Source organism: Belonocnema kinseyi, chromosome 3 (assembly GCF_010883055.1).
Source record: "Belonocnema kinseyi isolate 2016_QV_RU_SX_M_011 chromosome 3, B_treatae_v1, whole genome shotgun sequence".
Lineage (NCBI taxonomy): Eukaryota > Metazoa > Arthropoda > Insecta > Hymenoptera > Cynipidae > Belonocnema > Belonocnema kinseyi.
In genome coordinates, this window is record NC_046659.1 from 157,272,275 (window position 1) to 157,289,996 (window position 17,722).

Below are 17,722 nucleotides of genomic sequence, written 5' to 3' on the forward strand. Positions count from 1 at the left end.
CCATATATATCTTTTGAAAATTAAAATTCGAAAATTTTTTCTAAAGCCTCCAGGGGACTTCGTTTTCGCACGAAAAAATTTTATGTGCCCTCATTGCATCCGTTTTTAAATTCAACTTTTTGATGGAAAATTAATTTTTTGTTGAAAATTCGTGAAAATTCTTATTTTCAGGTTGGTTTAGAAATTCTCATCTTTTTGGTTCAAAATTAAAATAGATCGAAAATTATTTCTTTTGGGGCCATCCATATACCTCGTGGACACTTAAGGGGGTAAGGGGTGGAAAAGTTCCACGCTCGTCTACGAGGGTGGGCCGGGAGGGCCCCCACGTGGAGGGGGGAGGGGTAAAAGTGGGAGAAAATTGTCCACGTGGTATATGGATGGCCCCTTTTGGTGAAAATCAACTTTTTTAAACAAAAACTTAACTTTTGTATTTTGATTAATAATTCAATTTTTTCAGTTGAAAATTACACTTTTGATTAAAAATGTATCCTTTTTAGTTGAAAACTCAACTATTTGGTTGCAAATCTACCTATTTGGCTGAAAATTTGTTTTTGAAATTGAAAATTAATTTTTTAACTAAAACTGCAAGTGTATTCGATTTTTGATTGACTATTGATATTTTTTAGCTAGGAATTCATATATTCTGAAAAATATTCTTCTCTTTGGCTTGAAAATTTAACGATTAAGTAAACAAAAACCATCCTTTTTTTCTTTTTAATTCAACTATTTTATGGAAAAATAACTTTTTTGTTGAAAATTCATATTTTTAGGTTGTTTAAAAAGGTCCTTCTTTTGGTTAAAAATTGGAATATTTGATTGAAAATTATTTCTTTTTGGTGAAAATGATCTCTTTTAACTAAAATGTAACTATTATATTTTTGTTCGAAAATTAATTTTTCATTGTTAATATAATATAGTATACGCACGTTCATTTTATTTAAAAGAAAATATTCCCCTCTTTTAATCACCTTATTCCTCTGTTTTTACAGAATTTTTATTTCTAAATAGTATTCTCGTTCCAGTGGAAAAAATGTTCATTTTTCGTGTTAAATTGAGAAAGTTACAATGCATTTTACTATTTCATTCAATTAAATTTAGCAAAAGCCCTTATCATTAGTTGAAATATTTAGTATAGAATTAATTAGTTGAATTTTTACTAATTCACATTTAGAGAGTTATCATAAATAAGGCTAAATAAAGAAATTTCAATTTACACTGGGACTTGGATTTAAGACAGATTTGGGACACAGACATGTTTCAAGCTTCTTGTCACGCTTGATTGAACAGCACCTCCCTCGCTCCCCGAAACAAAAAATCACCGCGGCGTTAATTCTCGGAACGCAGTAAATCTGAACTGGTTAAATCCAAGTTCCAGTGTAGACGTTCAACTGTTGGTACGAGAATTATGATAAATTATCTTTCTTTTTACACCTATTGTGGATCATATTGGCCTGTCATGTTTAGGCTAAGTTTATTTCAAGTTTCTGAACTGTATAAAATAATTTTGCGGGTAACTTCGATATTTGCTTCCTTTTGCAGAATGTGGGAGGTCAAGTCATTTCTCGGAATATGGTCACTCAAAACAGGGGCCTTATTTAGTGGCATAGGCAGCATTGTGAGTATAATGCAATGTTTTTTGCTGACGAGAGTGAAAAAAAAAAATCAGGAACCATAAAAATTCTTGGAAAGTGGATGACAAATGTCGTATTTTTAATGAGGAGCCATCCGTAAATTACGTAATACACTTTTCCCCATTTTTACCCCTCCCCTTACTATGTAACAGGCCGTAATAAAATGGTTCGCCCTCCCCCCCCCCCCATACCTATTTTGTGTAATTTTTCCAAATAATTAAATAATTATAAGTTATTGTTAAAATAATTAAAACATCAATTAGAGATAATCATTACTCAAGAGCGCAAATGAAACTAAAATAATTTATTTTATTTTCATTTTATGGACCCATATAGTGTCCAAACTATTAGTTAAATTAAATTAATTATTTTACATACATTAGTATTTTTAATTAATTATAATCCAAGGAGGAAAATTCGCACTACACTCCTCGAAAATTGAAACGTACAAAAAATGTGGCATCCAGTAGAAAAGTATTCATTAAATACTTAATTTTTTCAACTTTTTGAATTGCTTGTACAAATTTCTAATTATTTAATATTGGTTACGCATTCTTCTGTATTTTTTGATAAACATAACAGGACCTAGAATAGCCTAAAAATTTTAGAAAACGATGGCTATCAAAATAAATTACAATAAAATGTGACATAAAACTTAATTCTAGAATTTTCTCAAATCTTTTTTTACTTATTTATATTTAGTCAAATTATTTACACTAAGAACTATGTTGATAGAGTACGTTTTTTTTATGATAAATTTTAAGAAAGTTTGCGACTTTTGCGAAAGATGTTCCCTATTTTCTCCTTTTTAAATAATATATGTTTTCTCATATTTTCAAGAAATTTCGCCCTTTTCTCGATTTTTCGTTTAAAGTTTTATTTCGGTAAACAATTCTACTGTTGGATTGAAAATTGAATGATGTGTTTTGTTGCAAGCGCAATTATTTTGTTAAAAATAATTTTTGTTGACAAAAATTTAACAACTTGTTGGAAAATTCATTTCTTTTTTGTTTAAAAATTAACTTTTTAACTGAAAAATTAACCATTATATTTTTAGTCCAAAATTGATTTTTTTTCAGTTGAAAATTTATGTACTATAGTGTTGAAAAGTTCATCTCTAGGTTTAAATTTGAACAATTTTGTTAAATATTAATATTTTTTATTGCATTTACCTGTTTGTTATTTTAATTAAAACCTTTCTTGGTTAAAATATCATCAATTACACTTTTCGTTGAGAATTATGTAGAGTGGAAAATGTAACCAGTTTTTTTAAATTGAAAATATAACTATAAAATGAATGGTTAAAAATTTATCATTTTATTTGCCGTGTTAAAAATTCAATTAACTATTTATTTGGAAAATGAACTTTCTTGTTGAAAATCCATGGTTTTGGGTTAGGTGGAAAATTAACTTTTGTTTCTGTATAATTCATGTATTTTGTTGAAAAATCGTCTTTTTGTATATAAAATGAATTTGATTTTTTAACTTATTTTATTGGCAGTGGACTCAAATGTTTTGTTAAAAATTTGTCTTTTTGCTTCAATTTAACTGATAGAAATTTTTTTTTTTTTGTTAAAAATTAATTTTTCAAACTGAAAATGTAACTATTCCATTTTTGGGAGAAAACTTTTCTTTTAAAAATTAATTGTTTGATTGAAAATTCAACTATTTTGTTAGAAAATTGAAACATTTTTCTATTGAGTGGAAATTACAATTGTTTTATAGAAAATTTGTCTTTTTGTGTAGAAAATTAGTCTATTTTTAAAACATTCATCTTATTGGCTATTGATTCAACTATTTTGTTAATAATTCGTCTTTTTGTTGAATATGTCACTATTCCATTTTTTAAAATTATTTTACTATTTGGTTGAAAATTTAACTATTTTGCTAGAAAATTCAACTCTTTTCTTAAAAGAAACTATTTTAAAAAATAACTACTTGGTAGAAAATTCATATTTTAATTGAAATTTCATACTGTCGGGCGGAAAATTTATGTAATTTGTTGAAAATTTGTCTTCTTGAGCAGAAAAGTAATCTTCTTTTTAGAAATATCATCATTTCGGTTAAAGCTTCAACTAATTTGATAAACATTTATGGTTTCTAGTTGAATTGAACCATTTGAAAATTCTCGTTATAATTTAGTTGAAGATGTATTCAATTCTGTTTTGTTTCAGAACTGAACTATCATTGGTTACAAAATGCAACTATTTTATTAATGAAAATTTATTTATAGTAATTATAGAAAATCAAAAAATGGTGAAAAACTTTATTTTCATTAATATATTATTTGATTTATTTTTTTTTATTTATATATATTTTTAAGATTAAATCTGCACCTGCTTGGTGAGAAGAGAAAATTTTGTGGTCTGAAAAACGAATACTCGCGTTATTTTTTTCAAAACGTTATTTTTGCGAAAACATTGATCGTTAAGAAAAAAAGTCTTCAAAGATTTTTACACATTTTCGCAAAAATTTGAAAAATAATGCTAGGTAGGAAAAAACTTTAAAGAGATATTTTTCTAGAATTTTATAATGCATTGAGGACAAGGGAGTGAAAAATATTTAATATATTTAATGAATTAAATATATTTAATTAATAATAAAATCGCACTGGCTGTGGTTACGGGCTTTTCCGTAACTTTAACCACTTTTCCAGGTTTTTCTGGGCTAACGTTATAGAATTTTCGGTAATTCTAATCCAATTTCCAGCTTGTTAAGGGCTAACGTTACGGAAAATTTCGTAACCATAGACAGTGCCTAATAAAATATATGTTGAATAATATGTGCACGCATATGAGTATTTGCTCTAAGAAACGGAGATTTAATCTAAAAATATACTGAATTATTACGCAAAATAGTGTCATAACATCTCTGGAAATACCGATTACCGCAATTCGTGATATATTCGTGACGTATCTCCGGAAATACCGATTGCCATAATTATCACCCTACAATGGAAAATGATTTTTGAATTAATAAAAATTGTATATGAATTCTAAGTAAAAGAAATTCTTAATTTATTTCAATTTTATTTTATTTCAACTTTATACTACTTTTTTTAAAAAATTGAGTAATTTTCATTTGAATTTTTGAACAGCTTACAATTTTCTTGCAAAGAGAAAAATTTAAAAGTTGAATAAATTAACTCCTATAAATTAATAACTCAACTTAGTTGTAAGTTAAGCCTTTAAAATTACAGTATAATCATAATGACAGTTGGAAAAGTTAGAATAATGCTTTTGTTATAATATATAGTAATATTTAACTGTTAATATTCAAAACTAAAATAGAACTATTACAATTGTGACGTTCAAAGTTTTAATTTAGTCGTCTGAAATTGGAACTATTTAAGGCTCTCTATTTCAAACAATTCAGATTCAAATTATTTAGTTTTGAATATTAACAGTTAAATATTACTATATATTATAATATAAAGCATTATTCTTTAATAAGTTTTATATTATAAACAATATATTAGTGAACCAAAACGAAAATATTTTCTGACCATAAATAAATAAGGTTTACATACAAAAAATTTCGCAGACCTTCCTCCATATTAGTATTTTATCCACATATTTTTACATGTGTGTATGTTATAAAGTTTGGCAACACATAATATTTCGAATCCATACAAGCGATTCAACTTTTCTGATTACATTTCGCTTATCGATTTTTAACTTTTCCAATTGTCATTATGATTATACTTTTAATTTGGAAGTAAAATCGTTCAATTTTGATGGATAAATAACAATTATACAACTATAAATCTTCGAAAATTCCCGTAAGTTTAGGAGATATTTAGAAATTTTGAAAATATTCCAACTCGATTTAAAACTTAAAAAGATTTCAAAGAATTTCAAACAAAATATAAAGAGAATATTACAATGGAATTTTTTTATGCCATTCAAGGATTAAAAATTTTTTTAAGGTAATAAAAACAATTGCTCGAAATTCCTGTGAAAATTACAAATGATGTTTCTTTTTGAAAAAATTAATTTTAAGAGAATATTTGGAATGATTAAAAAAAAGACAAAAATGTTTCTGAATAAATGAAAATAAAGTATAATTATTAATTAAGAAAATTTCGAGTGAGTTTACGAGATATATAAAGGTTTTGAGATGACTCAAAATTAATGTAAAAACTGAAAGGATTTAAATTTTACTTTTAGATTTTTGAAGGATTATAAACAAAAAGTTTAAAATATTTTTAAGCATTTTAAAAGGTTTGAAAAGGATTTAAAAAAAATTAAGATTCTGAAAGAAAACTGGAAAGAATTTTTTATTCTGAATAATTAATTTGAAGAGAATGTTTTTAGAAATTGAAAATGATGAACAATTTTAAATCATTTTTTACTTTTAAGAAATAATTTTAAAAGAATATTTGAATAGCTTAAGAGATTTCTACTGATTTCATTTGATTTTCGCTCATTTCAAAAGCTTGGATCTTTTTCAAAATATCCACTCAGATACCGCTGATTTCAGATCATGTCGCAAAGTTTTATGCTTTTTATATTTGATTTCATACCGATTTCAAAAGCTAAAACCCCTTCATTCGAAATCCCTGGCTCTTGAAAATTCCATGAAAACGTTTCAAATCTTGAAAATACCATACAATAGTTGAAATTTTCTTTGAATACTTTGAAATCCCTCAATTTTTGTGAAAAAATTTTCTAAAATTTGATAAGAATATTACAACAATTTTTTGGCAGAAAAAAATAATGTACCGCCCCCCAACCCCCCAAATGTAATAGATAGAAATATTTTCCTGCAACCCCTTTTCCTTTAAAGCTATCAGCTAATTTATGGATGACCCTTAAGCAGAAAATTATTGTTGTTAATGTGTTTAGCTTATATTAACTCCTTTTATTTTTAGGTATTGGCAATCTTGACAATCGTTGCACTATTTACCATAAATGCCCACTGGAATATGATAATCATCCCTCTAAGCAAATTTGCAGTACAAATTATTTTCACCATATTCCTGTGCATGACAATTTTTTATTCGGCTCTTATGGTTGTCGGTGCAATCAAGGTAAGTCGTTTTTAGCGCGCGGATTAGCGCATCTGTTATCTGATGAGCGTCGCTCAGCTCTAACAAATGGTTAGACCCCGGTTAGACCAGCGGCAAGCATGCGCGCGCTGGTCGGCCCCGCTGAGTGGGGGACGCGAAGCAACGCGCATACCCGACGTGCGCACTCACGCTTGTCCCTGGTCTAACCGGGGATCTCCGCTTGCGAGAGCCGAGCAACGCTCATCAGCTGACAGTTGCGCTAATCAACTCTCATTGTTAAAAATATGAAAGCTTTGAAGTGTTACATATCATACAATACAGTGAAATTACTTTGTAAAAATTTAACCTAATTTCATTGTACCTACTTTTTTAGCGGAAAACATTATATATGCTTCCATGGGTAACCTTGACTATGGTTGCTATTCCCGGAATCCTGATCAGTGTTCTTTACACATCAATTATGTTTTTTATTCAAAAGAGTATTTTAGAAGGAGTATTATGTCTCATAATTGGTCTTATCTTTAATGGTAAGGTGTTTTTGTATTCTGTTTAATCGAGGGATTAACCACCTTTGAATTCAGATGCGTATGTTCGTCGGCGAAACCATTCACGGCGATCCGCAGTCACCTTTATTACCTAATCGGTAATCGGGTTATCCCTGGAGTAACAAGCGAGCGAAAAAGACGAATTTTTAATAAAAAATTACTCTTTAACCAAATGTTTGAGTTTCTACGGAAATAGTTTTTTTTTTAATAAAAAATAATTACTTTAAAAAAAGCATTGAAGTTTCAACAAAATAATTAAATTTTTATACTAAATAATAAAATCTGATAAAAAAAATATTTTTAAGCAAACAAATAAAGACTTTTTAGCTCAATTTGAATAAAATCGTTAAATTTTTTAACTAATTGTTGAATTGTTAAGCCCAAAAGACAAATTTCCTACAAAATAGTTGAAATTGAAGCAAAAAAGTTTTTTTTTTTATCCAAATAATTGAATGTATTACCAAAATAATTAAATTTTCAACTCAAAAAGAGGAATTTTCAACAAAAGAGGTACAACAGATGAATATTGAAATTAAAATGACGATTTGACAATAATATATTTGAATTTTTAAGCAAGCAAAATGTTGCAGTCAAAGAAAAAAAGGTTTTTTCTAAATTGAAAACAAAAATACGATTTGACAACACAATAGTTAAATTTGCAACCAAAAAAGATTTTCCAGTATAAAATGCTAAAAATATTTTAACTGGATTTTTATTTGTTTAAGTCAAAAAGAAGGAGATACTACCATACATCTGAATCTTAACTTGATTCGACATTAAAAAACCTAATTTTTAACCAAATATTTAAGTTTTTACAAAAATAGTTCAATTTTAAACTGAAAAGAATAACTTTGCAACAAAATTGTTGAAGTTTTAACAAAATAATGAAATTTTCAAACCAAATAATAAAAATTTTGGCAAGGAAAATTTTCAATTAAAAATATAATGGTCGACTTCTCAGTCAAGAATATAGTAGAAAGTTGTTTAAAGAAGCTTTTATTGTTTATAGCTACTTTCATCTGTATTAGCGCCAGATAGTTGCGGTTTCTTCTGAATATTTTTTCCCCTTTTCACTTAGTGAGGTAATCAGCATATTAATAAAATATTGGCTTAAACAATATATTATATATAACTATCTTCTTTTAGATAATAACTAGAAAGTTGCGCTTTTTTCTAAAATGTTTAACTTTGATTTGCTTTTATAGTTTTATATGAGGGGCCTTCTGTAAACCACGAGGCCCAATTTTGGCGTTTTTCGACCGTTTTTTTGCAATGTTTTATCTTTCTGGACTGAAATGTCTTTCTTGGTTTTAAATTCAGCTCATGTTCAAAAATCGTTTTTTTTTTCGAATTCAATTGTTTTTTATAACCAAAATTTAAATTTTTTTATTTGAAATTTCAGCTACTAAAAAAAAAACTACTAAATTTAACATTCGTCTCTTTGGCTGAAAATTAATGCTTTTACTAAAGGTTAACTTATCCATTTGAAACTTCATCTATTTCATTGAAATGTTTGTTTGTTTGTTGGGTTAGAAATTAATTTTTTTAACTGAGAATGTAACTATTCGATTTGTATAGTCCATAAATTAAAAAAAAGCATCTCTTTGGTTGAACATTACTTTTTCTTTTAGCTGAAAATTTGATTGTTCAATTCTTGGTTGAAAAATCCTCTTTTTTGTTTGAATATTCCTCTTTTTCAAAAGTTTAATTATTTTAGTTAAAGGTTTATTTTTTTTGGTTTAAAATTCATATTCCAGTTAAGATTAATCAAAACTTATTGCTTTTTTCAAAAATCTAATTATTTGTTTGAAAATTAGTTTTTTTTTAAATTAGTTTTTATTTAACTATTCAATTTTTGGTTGACAATTTATATTTTATAGTGAAAAATTCATCTATTTTGTTGAAAATTAGTCTTTTTTGGTGGAAATTAATCATTTTGGTTTGAAATCCAAGAATTTGGTCGCAAATGAGACCTTATTAGTAGGAAATTTGACTGCTTCATTGAAAATTCATGTATTCCCGAATAAAAATGCTTCGACTTGAATTGCCCCCAATCAAGACATACTAAAGTCGAAAAGTTCGACTTGAGCATGTCTCAGTTTTGAGGCGGAGCCACACTTCAATTTATGTCTTGCAGACCAGTTTTTATATCTTTAAGACATAAATTTATCTCTTGAGTCGAATTTTTATGACTCCAACACGTGCGGTTTATAACTTTGAGCATATACCTGCCCTAACAAAAATTGTTTTACGTATTTCTAACGGCTTAGGAGATCCTTCTAGAAAGTTACAATTTTTATTTTTTTGAAGACAATTTTTAAGGGTTATACTTGTTCAGACCCGCCAATTCTAAATTTTTTAATTAAAAATAACTAATTTAATAATTACAAATTTTTTATTCATCAATTTTAATCTCATTTATAATTGTTTTACGTATTTCTAACGGCTTAGGAGATCCTTCTAGAAAGTTACAATTTTTATTTTTTTGAAGACAATTTTTAAGGGTTATACTCGTTCAGACCCGCCAATTCTAAATTTTTTAATTAAAAATAACTAATTTAATAATTACAAATTTTTTATTCATCAATTTTAATCTCATTTATGAGCCGAAGAAAGTTCGATAATCTCAGCCAAGACAAGGCTCGTCTTGAGTCAAGTAAACGTCGTCTCAGCCAAGGCAAGGCTCGACTTAAGACAAATAAACGTCGTTTTACCTGTCGTGGCCATAAAATTATGACGAAGGCCTATGTCTCGACTTAGTTTTGAGACGCAGCCATAGATCTCTTGGAGACGAACTCAAGACATAACCAAGTCGACCTCAAGTCGAAGCATTTTTACTCGGGTTATGTTAAAAAATGTCTTTTTGGTAGGAAATTGATTTTCTTGCGTGAAAATGCATCTTTTTGGTTAATATGTTCATCTCTTATGAAAAAATAATCTTTTTGGTATAAAATTCATCTATTCCAGTTGAAGATTCATCATTTTAGTTAAAAATGCATTACTTTGCTTTAACATTTTTTTGTGGATGTTTAATTTTTTTAACTAAACATTTATATATTATACTTTTTGGTTTAAAATTGATCTTTTCCGTTCAAAACTCAACTATTTGGTTGAGAATTCATGTATTTTATTTAAAAACTCGTATTTTTTGTAGGAAATAATTGTTTGTGTTGAAAATTCAACTATTCTGAGTCGATTGTTACAAAAAATGGAAAATATTTGAATTTCTCCGTAGTATTAAAAACTATAGCTGGAAAAAACCAGGAATTGTCAGGGAGTTTTTTTCCAGGATTTAAGTAGCCATGAAAGTTCATATTTTACACCTTTTAATATCCTTTTTTTGGAAAAAAATTCCCTTTACCTAAAATTGAACTACTGTCCCGCTGTCCTAATATTAACATTAAATATATAATAATATGACAAAATTTAAGGTGGTAAATCCCTCGATTTTAATGACTTAATTAAGAATTAATCATCAATTAACTTATCCGTTTCAGTTTTCTGTGCCTATGCGTGGCTCGTAACAAACAGCTACTACAGAAGATTAAAACTTGAAAAAATGAGTACAAAAATTGGACCATATGGAAAACCGTATACCTACCAACGTCCTTGAAAATTATATTAAGTACATATCATAAGAAGATAGATAAAAAAGATAATATATTCACATTTAAAGTGTGCGGGTGCGATATTAAATTATCGCATACACGAATCATCTCATTTTTTTTATACATCAAGAAAATGTGTGAAAATATCGAAAGGTTCCAAAGTAGTCAGAAAAAAAATCATTATCGGTTCAAATTTACCGAAAACGAATACATTGTCGATGCATATTCAGGTTTCTCGTCCCACACACACTGTGATGATTCTATAAGCGTATACTCTTGCGATTCCTTATATATACATATTTAAAAGCGCTTCCCTAAAAGAATGTGCTTACATGTGTAAAAATGTAACACATTAACATAGACTGTCTCTGCCTGTACTTTTACTTTTATAATGTTATGTTCATGTACATATAATTTATTATTGACTAAGATAATGAAAGATAAGAAAATAAGAACTTTTTGAAACATCGTAGGAAAAGCGCGCGCGAGTGTGCGTAGAGTATTGCCCAATATGCAGCAGCTGCAACAACTGAAGCAATATTTACATGGACATCATGGCCAAAAATATACCTTGGCGAGGGCAAGGCCGTTAATGAAAGCCCAATATGAGATGAGATTCATGACAATGATGACCATATTAGAGCACACCAATGCTCATTGGTTGAACCGCACTTATATTTCGCAATGTCAGCCTCATGCATATCCGTATGCACAATTACATCAAATACTCTGTTATATTCCAAATAAAAAAAACCCTTTTATTATATATTTGTATAATTTTGTTAATAAAATTTAAATGATATTGATAAATTATGCTAAGTCATGAAAGGTTCTTCAATTGGACAATGGAAGTGTCGCGAAAGACGAGAACAAATTCACTGCATATAGAGGGATGACCGGTAAGAAGAGAAGAATTTAAAAAAATTCAGAATCTGAATTCCTACTAATGCGTGAATTTTCCTACGTCGAAAGCCAAAACAGTAAAATTTATTCTTTTTAATCGACTTAGAAAAATGTTAGGGAAGCGTATTGAGAGGAATTAAACAAATACAAAAATGCAAAAGAATAGAAAGACAGTGAATAATGTCACTTTGAAGACGAAAATTTCTTTTAATCGGTCAGTTATAAATATAAAATAACTATGTTCATAGAAATAATTTGTAGTATTGTCCAACAATATTTTTATAATTCTGTTTAAAGATAAATTAATGTTGTTTACCTTACACAACCTTATCAAATGAATTTATTATTGTTTATTATATTATTAAATCTATAATTTGTTTGAACAATATAAAATATTATAATTAAAATTACATCACCGTTATGGCAGACAAAAAATTGACATTTCCAAACTTATATTCCACAAAAACAAATAGAAACTATGCATGTGCATATATTTTGTGGGCAGATTAGAAGGAATTAAAATAATCGAAAATAAAGCATGTAAGTATGAAATTAAATATAACCTTGACAAAAAATTGAAATTTCTAAACTTATGTTGCACCCGGAGGAATAGAAAGTATGTAAGTACACATATTTGGTGGTAATATTAGAGGGAATGAAATATGTCGAAAATACAGCATGTAGGTATGGAATTAAAAAAAAACAATGAGAGGTGTGTCTGCTCATCGGATTAAGATGAATTAAAAAAGTGGAAAATATATTCGCCTGCAAGGAATACAACACAAGTGACAATCGTTGAGGAAATAAAAAAGAATTGATTTCGGAGATAAACCTATTCTTTCGTTCGACACTCCTCCCGATGGAAAATTAGCACATTCAAAGCAAATAAAAATTGCTCTTTCGTTTAAATCTGAAAATATTAATTTTCCTCTATTCTTCTCTTCTTACCGGGTGGAAAAAAGTTTTCACACACCTCTTTTTTTATGACTGATTAAGTTATTTTAATTATGCTAGAGATAAACAAATTTCTCTTTAGAGGTTTGATTGCTCTCGAAATTTGATATAAAATGAACATAGAGCTACTTATCTGGAGAAAAATTAGAATGAAAATTAAATAAATATATATTTTGAGGAAATTTCATAACAACTTCATGATTACATGTTTCATATATTCGACAAAAATATTTTTGTTACCAAAAACCATATTACAATTTTTCCAACGATTTTGTTACAAATTCAAGTTCTTGCAATTCAATAAGAAAATTTTTACGGCTGTAATACGGTGAAAAAGTAGCTTCAAACTGAGCCCAAGAATATTGTGAAATGTTGATTATTTCGGAAGTTATTGAATATTTAAGAAAACATTGAAATTTACACTATTTTCGCAATATATACTTAAAAAATCAATAAATTTGCTTCACCCAGGGCTCATTTTATACAGAATTTCGAGAGCAATCAACCCTTCTATGAGCCAATTTTTCAGCTCGTGCATAATTAAAAGTAAGATAACTTAATCAGTCACGAAATTAGACAGCGAAATATTCCCTTTTTCTCGATTTTTCGTTTGGATTTTTGTACCTGTTAAAAATTCTACATTATTTGATTGAATATTTAATTATTTGATTGAAAATGAAATTTTTTGGTTAAAAATTAAACAACTTAATCTAAATTTGTACTGCCTTATACAAAATTTATCTTTTTGGTTGAAAATTCATCTCTTTGATTGAAAATTTAACTTTATTTTGATTAAAATACGTTACTGCATTTGTAGTTGAACATGTATCGTTTTTAGTTAAAAATTTTACTTTTTTTAAATTTAAGATTAAAAAGTAATATATTTTGTCATAAATAATGTTATGCAAAATAAGCATGAAAAAATTTCACTATTAAAAAACCGATTTCCAAATTACGTCACTTTTCGGCTCATTAGAGAAAAAGTCAAGCAAAACCAACATCTCACTTTTTCCTTTCCCCGCCCTTTTTTTTATTTATTTGTTTTATTATTATCTCTTTTCCGTTTTGGAAAATGTAATAATCTAAATTGATTGGTTCAGAATCAACCAAAAATTTAACTATTTTGGTTAAAATTGATCTGTTTTATTCAAAAATTCACGTATTCTGATAAAAATCCGTATTCTTCGTTGAAAATTATTTTTCTTAATTCAAAAAATGTAACTAATTCATTGTTGGTGAAAATGTATATTTTTTAGTTAAAAACTTATCTTTTTAAATTGAAAATAGAAATATTTTTATGAAGATTAAAGTATTTATTGAAAAAATTAACGACTTCGTAAAAGATTAACTTTTTCCAACTTTCCAACTAAATCCAACTTTTTTGTGTTAAATTCATGTATTTAGTTGAAAATTAATCTTTGTGTGTAGACAAATAATCTTCTTTTATGAAAAATCATCTTATTGGATGTGAATGTAAATATTTTGTTAAAAAGTATTTTTTTTTGTTTAAAATTACTGGTAGAATATTCGCTTTTTTTTTTCTACTGATTTTCGGTTCAAAATTTATATTTGTAATTGAAAATTGATTTTTTCTATGTGAAAATTCGAGTATTTGGTTGAAAATTCATCTTCTTTGGTTGAATTAAAATATTTTTTATTTCAAATTAAAATAGTTTTTCGTTGAAATTTCAAGCATTACAGGTTTAGTTAAAAATTTATTTTTTCGTTTGCAGAAAATTAAAAAATTTGGAAGAAAATTAAAGTTAAAAGAAAATTAAACTTAAAGGCAATCTGAAAAAAAACCTTTAGCCAAAAATTCTAATTTTCGAGTTAAAATTTAAGCTATTTATCTTACAAAATAACTGCTTTGCAGAAAATTAACTTTCTGTTAAAAATTCAATGTCGGTTTAAAAATGTAACTGTGTTGTGGAAAATTAAGCTAGTCGTTAAAACTTCTTCTTTTTTTTGATTCAATTTAAGTGGTAGAAAATACTGTGAAATTCAACTATTCAACAATTTAGGTAGAAAATTCAACTATTTTCTCTTGGGTGGAAAATACAACTGTTTTATAGAAAATTCATGTATCCACTGGTTTTGCATTTCAGTAGTTTGTTAATCATTCATCTTTTTGTATTCAATTTAACTGGTACACAATTATTATTTTTTTTTTAAATTTAACTTATTTGGTTAAAAATTAAATTATTTATTTGAAAAAATTCTTTTTTTTTAAATTCGCATTTTTGAGTAAAAAATTAATCTTCTCTTTAAAAAAAAATCATCATTTTTGGTTAAAGATTCAACTATTTTATAAAGAATTCGTGAGTTTTAGTTGAAGTCATCCAGTTGAATATTTGTTTTTTTTACATTAAAAATTCATTACTTAAGCTGAAAATGTAACTATTTCATTTTCGGTTAAAAAGTGATATTTTTTAGTCGAAAATTTAACTATTTGGTTGAAAATTGATTCAAAATTGAATAAAATCTCTTAATTAAAAATTACATTCTTGGTGAAAATTCCTCTTAATTCATCTTTGTAGACTTAAAATTCGACTACTTTATTGATGAATGTATTTTAGTCAAAAATTTAACTGTTTTGTTGAAAATTCATCCTTTTTGGATTGAAAATTCATAAATTCATACATAAAATAAGAAATATTAAATCTCTTGTTAAGAATTCATCTTTTTCGTTTAAGAACAAAACTGTATTTGTCAATAAATTCAACTGGTTTATTAAAATGTTAATTGTTTTGTAAAAATTTAAATTATTTTGTTGAAAATTCAACTATTTTTTAAAACCTTCCTTGTGGTAGAAAATTCAACTACCCCAACATTTTAAAAGTAATTTATGGATTACCCATAGAGTTCTGAGCCGTTTATATTACTTTGAGAACGCTAACGAGAATGAGAATATTACCGAGAATATAATCGAGAAATAAATTCTCTGAGAATTTATGAGAATCTCATTGCATTTTTTCTTTAACTTTTTGGTTAAAAATTCAACTATTTATTTGAAAGTTTCTCTTTTTTATTTTAAAGTTTACCTGCTTTAGCAGAAATTAAATCTTTATTTCATGAAAATGCAACTGTTTGGTTAGAAATTAAGCTATTATACGAGTTTCTTGAAAACTTAACTATTTCGTAAAAAATTTACTATTTGTTTAAAATTTATATTTTAGTGTTAAAAAATGAACTGTAATATTTTCTCGCTTAAAGTTTCACTTATAAAAAAAAATTGGTTTTATATTACAAATTCATCTGTTTTAGTACAAAATTGATCTTTTTAGGGTAAAATTGCAACTATTTGGTAGAGAATTTAACTATTTTCTTTGAAATTCATTCCTTTTGGTTCAAAATTCGTCTTTTTGGATTGAAAATTCAATTTTTTTAATATAAAATTATTTCTTGTGAAAACTCGACTAAAATCTTTGCAAACAAACAATTCAACTTTTTTTTTGAAAATTTATCTTTTTGATTTAAAACTACATGTTTTATAGAAGGAATTTTATTTTTTGTATGAAAATGCAATTTTTTGTTTAAAACTCGTTCTTCCTTGCTTGACAATTCAACTATTTGTTTAAAACATTTTTTTGAATCGCTTTGTTAAGAAATCACTTTTTTGTTAAAGATTTATATTTTAAGTTGAAAAGTTATCTCATTTGTTAAAAGTTTAATTATCATGTTGAAAATTAATCTTTTTTAATTGAAAATTAAACCACTTGGGCCAAAGGCAAACTACATTGTAAAATTTTGTTTATTGAAGGCTTATGTCTGGTTGAAAATTTAACTGTTTAGTGGAAATTACTTCTTTTTGTTTAAAATTAATTTTTTGACAGAAAATGAAACTTTTCCATTTTTTAAGATTGATATTTTTTTGTTAAAAATTCACGTTTTTTGTTGTCGTAGAAAATAATATTTTAATTTGAAATTTCCTTTTTTTCGCGTAAAAATGCATCTTTCGTGTAAAATTAATTTTTTGTTTAAGTCATATTTTTTATTTGAAAATTAAATTTTTGTGAAGAAAATTTGTCTTGTAGTTTGAAGGTTCAATAATTTAGATAAACTTTTATGTTTTGAGTAAAAAATCTTTATTTCTTGGAAATTGGTCTTTTTGGTTTTAAATTTCTTTTCTTTTCCTGTATAAGTTTCGTTCTTTTTTTATTATAATATAAACTATGACACTTTTTCGTTGGTAATTTGTAATTTTAGGGTGAATATTTAACTATTATGTTAAAAATTAAATTATTTTGTCGAAAATTCCAGTATTTTGTTAAAGAGGTATCTTTTAAAGTAGAAAAAACTTATTATTTTTTTTAAATAAAAGAATCCATTTGAAAATTTTAAATTTGTACATAAAACACTGTTTCATTCCGCTTATAAAATATTTTTTGATAAAAATATCTTAACCTGAACAATAAAAATATTGTTAAAAATCGTAAATTCTTAATTCTTTAAAATTCTCCTAAACTCTGTCATATTCTCGGTTATATGACCTGAACTTAAATTCTCAAGTATTTAAAAACTCTAGGTACAATTTTAAAGTTGTACATTTTTCGGTCGAACATTCACCATTGTAGTTCAATATTTATTATTTTTACTTGAAATTTTCATAAATTCAAAAAACAAAACCTTCATAAAAAACAAATAGTTTTAGATAGAATTTCCATCTTATACAGTAAAAACACACATTTTTGTCAAATAGGTTAAAAAATAACAATAATTTCACTATTTCATGTAAGTTTGAAGTAATACGAGGGTAGTTCAATAAGTCCTTAGAATGAAGTATAAAAACAATTTTTTTTGGGTAAATTTTTTTTATTTTTTAACATAATCTCCTTGGAGCTCTATACACTTGGTTAATCGCTTTTCAAGTTTTTTTAATCCTTCAGAAAAGTGCGTTTTCGGAAGTTCCTCAAAATAAATATTTTATATACAACGTCTTCGTTGTCTGGAAATCTCTGTCCACCGAGTCATTTTTTCAAGTTTGGAAATAAGAAAAAATCACTGGGGGCTAAATCTGGTGAATACGGTGGGTGTTCGACCAATTCGAATTTTAGTTCTTCAATTTTAGCC

General features: G+C 26.5%; 1 protein-coding gene across 2 annotated transcripts in view; it reads left to right on the forward strand.

The window, feature by feature from the left end:
* Positions 1 to 11,561, forward strand: part of LOC117170109 — a 14,728-nt gene extending 3,167 nt beyond the window's left edge. For both annotated transcript variants that reach the window (XM_033356640.1, XM_033356641.1), the window contains exons 2-5: positions 1,540 to 1,615; positions 6,505 to 6,663; positions 7,016 to 7,169; positions 10,685 to 11,561. In XM_033356640.1, coding sequence (XP_033212531.1) covers positions 1,541 to 1,615; positions 6,505 to 6,663; positions 7,016 to 7,169; positions 10,685 to 10,800 — 504 coding nt within the window. In that variant the 5' untranslated portion in view covers position 1,540 and the 3' untranslated portion in view covers positions 10,801 to 11,561. The remainder of the gene's footprint in view (positions 1 to 1,539; positions 1,616 to 6,504; positions 6,664 to 7,015; positions 7,170 to 10,684) is intronic.
* The last annotated feature ends 6,161 nt before the right edge of the window (positions 11,562 to 17,722 follow it).